The sequence below is a fragment of the Fonticula alba genome (genome assembly GCF_000388065.1).
Source record: "Fonticula alba strain ATCC 38817 unplaced genomic scaffold supercont2.3, whole genome shotgun sequence".
In the NCBI taxonomy this organism is placed as follows: Eukaryota; order Rotosphaerida; family Fonticulaceae; genus Fonticula; species Fonticula alba.
In genome coordinates this window covers 445,613-446,579 of record NW_009242973.1, presented here as the reverse complement: position 1 = coordinate 446,579, position 967 = coordinate 445,613, and the positions used below count along the sequence as shown (strand labels likewise).

General features: G+C 72.6%; 1 protein-coding gene across 1 annotated transcript in view; it reads right to left on the bottom strand.

Annotated features, from left to right (window-relative positions):
• H696_01906 (hypothetical protein) overlaps window positions 1-775 on the bottom strand; it is a 2,924-nt gene extending 2,149 nt beyond the window's left edge. Inside the window, exons 1-2 of the mRNA XM_009495807.1 lie at window positions 354-775; window positions 117-215 (exon numbers count right to left, since the gene is read on the bottom strand). Of these exons, the coding sequence (XP_009494082.1) occupies window positions 117-215; window positions 354-668 (414 nt within the window). The 5' untranslated portion in view covers window positions 669-775. The remainder of the gene's footprint in view (window positions 1-116; window positions 216-353) is intronic.
• Window positions 776-967: the final 192 nt, after the last annotated feature.

Sequence of the window (967 nt, the reverse complement as noted above, 5' to 3'; positions counted from 1 at the left end):
GAAGGGAGCGACAGTGGCGGGAGGCGGAGGAGGAGCAGGTCAGCATTCTGTGCCGGGGGCGCGCCCGATGACAAGAAAGGCGAGCAATGGCCAGGGCCAGGCGGCGAGCGGCGCACATGGAAGCCGAACCAGCCGAGGATGATCGCCCAGGCGGTGCCGAAGCTCTCCCAGCTGGCCTTGGCCATGAACGAGTCGATGGAGGTGCGCGCGGCAGCCTGGTGCACGGCGGCAGGGGGAGGAGGGGGGGGGGAGGGGCAAGGTAAGAGGACGAAGGGTCAGGTGTCGTCAGGGGGCGGGGCAGGGGGCCGACAGGGAGGCCAGCCCGGGGGGCCGGGGCGCCAGCCGACACATACCGAAAGGGCGGACAGGCCGCCGGTGGGGAACATCGAGCAGCCGACCTCCTCATTGCAGAAGAGGTAGAGCGAGGCCACGATGACCGGCAGAAGGACAATCAGCGAGCCGGTGCCGATCGGGCCGCCGAAGTCGTTGGGGACCGTGCGCTGGGCAACCTTGGTGGTGGGCTTGGCGGCGGGCTTGGTGGCGGCCCCCGCGGAGATGGGGGCGCTGCGCTGGCGAGCCTGCGACATGGCTGGTGCTCTGCAGGGGGGGGGGGGGAGAGAAGAAGCGAGGAGGCAGGCGGGGGGGCGACGATTCTCTCGGGGATGCATTGGCACCGGTTCGGAGGCCGGCCAGCCGACGGATCTCTTATATGCCCCCCTTCGGCGTGCGAGGCGGCATGGGTGAACTGAGGGGCCCGGGGCGGGGGGACGACGGGGGGCGAGTACGGCATGCCTTTTCGCACGCCCCTGCCCTGTCCCGCCCGGGCGCGGGCGTATGCCCCCTCCCGGGATGTGGGTGCGCGGGGGGCGGGGGGGGGGGGACGGCCGAACATGCCCCGGGGTCCTTCCGCCCCGGACCCGCCCAGTCGCGGCCCCGTTTCCCCGGGCCTCAACTCGGTCGTCCCCCC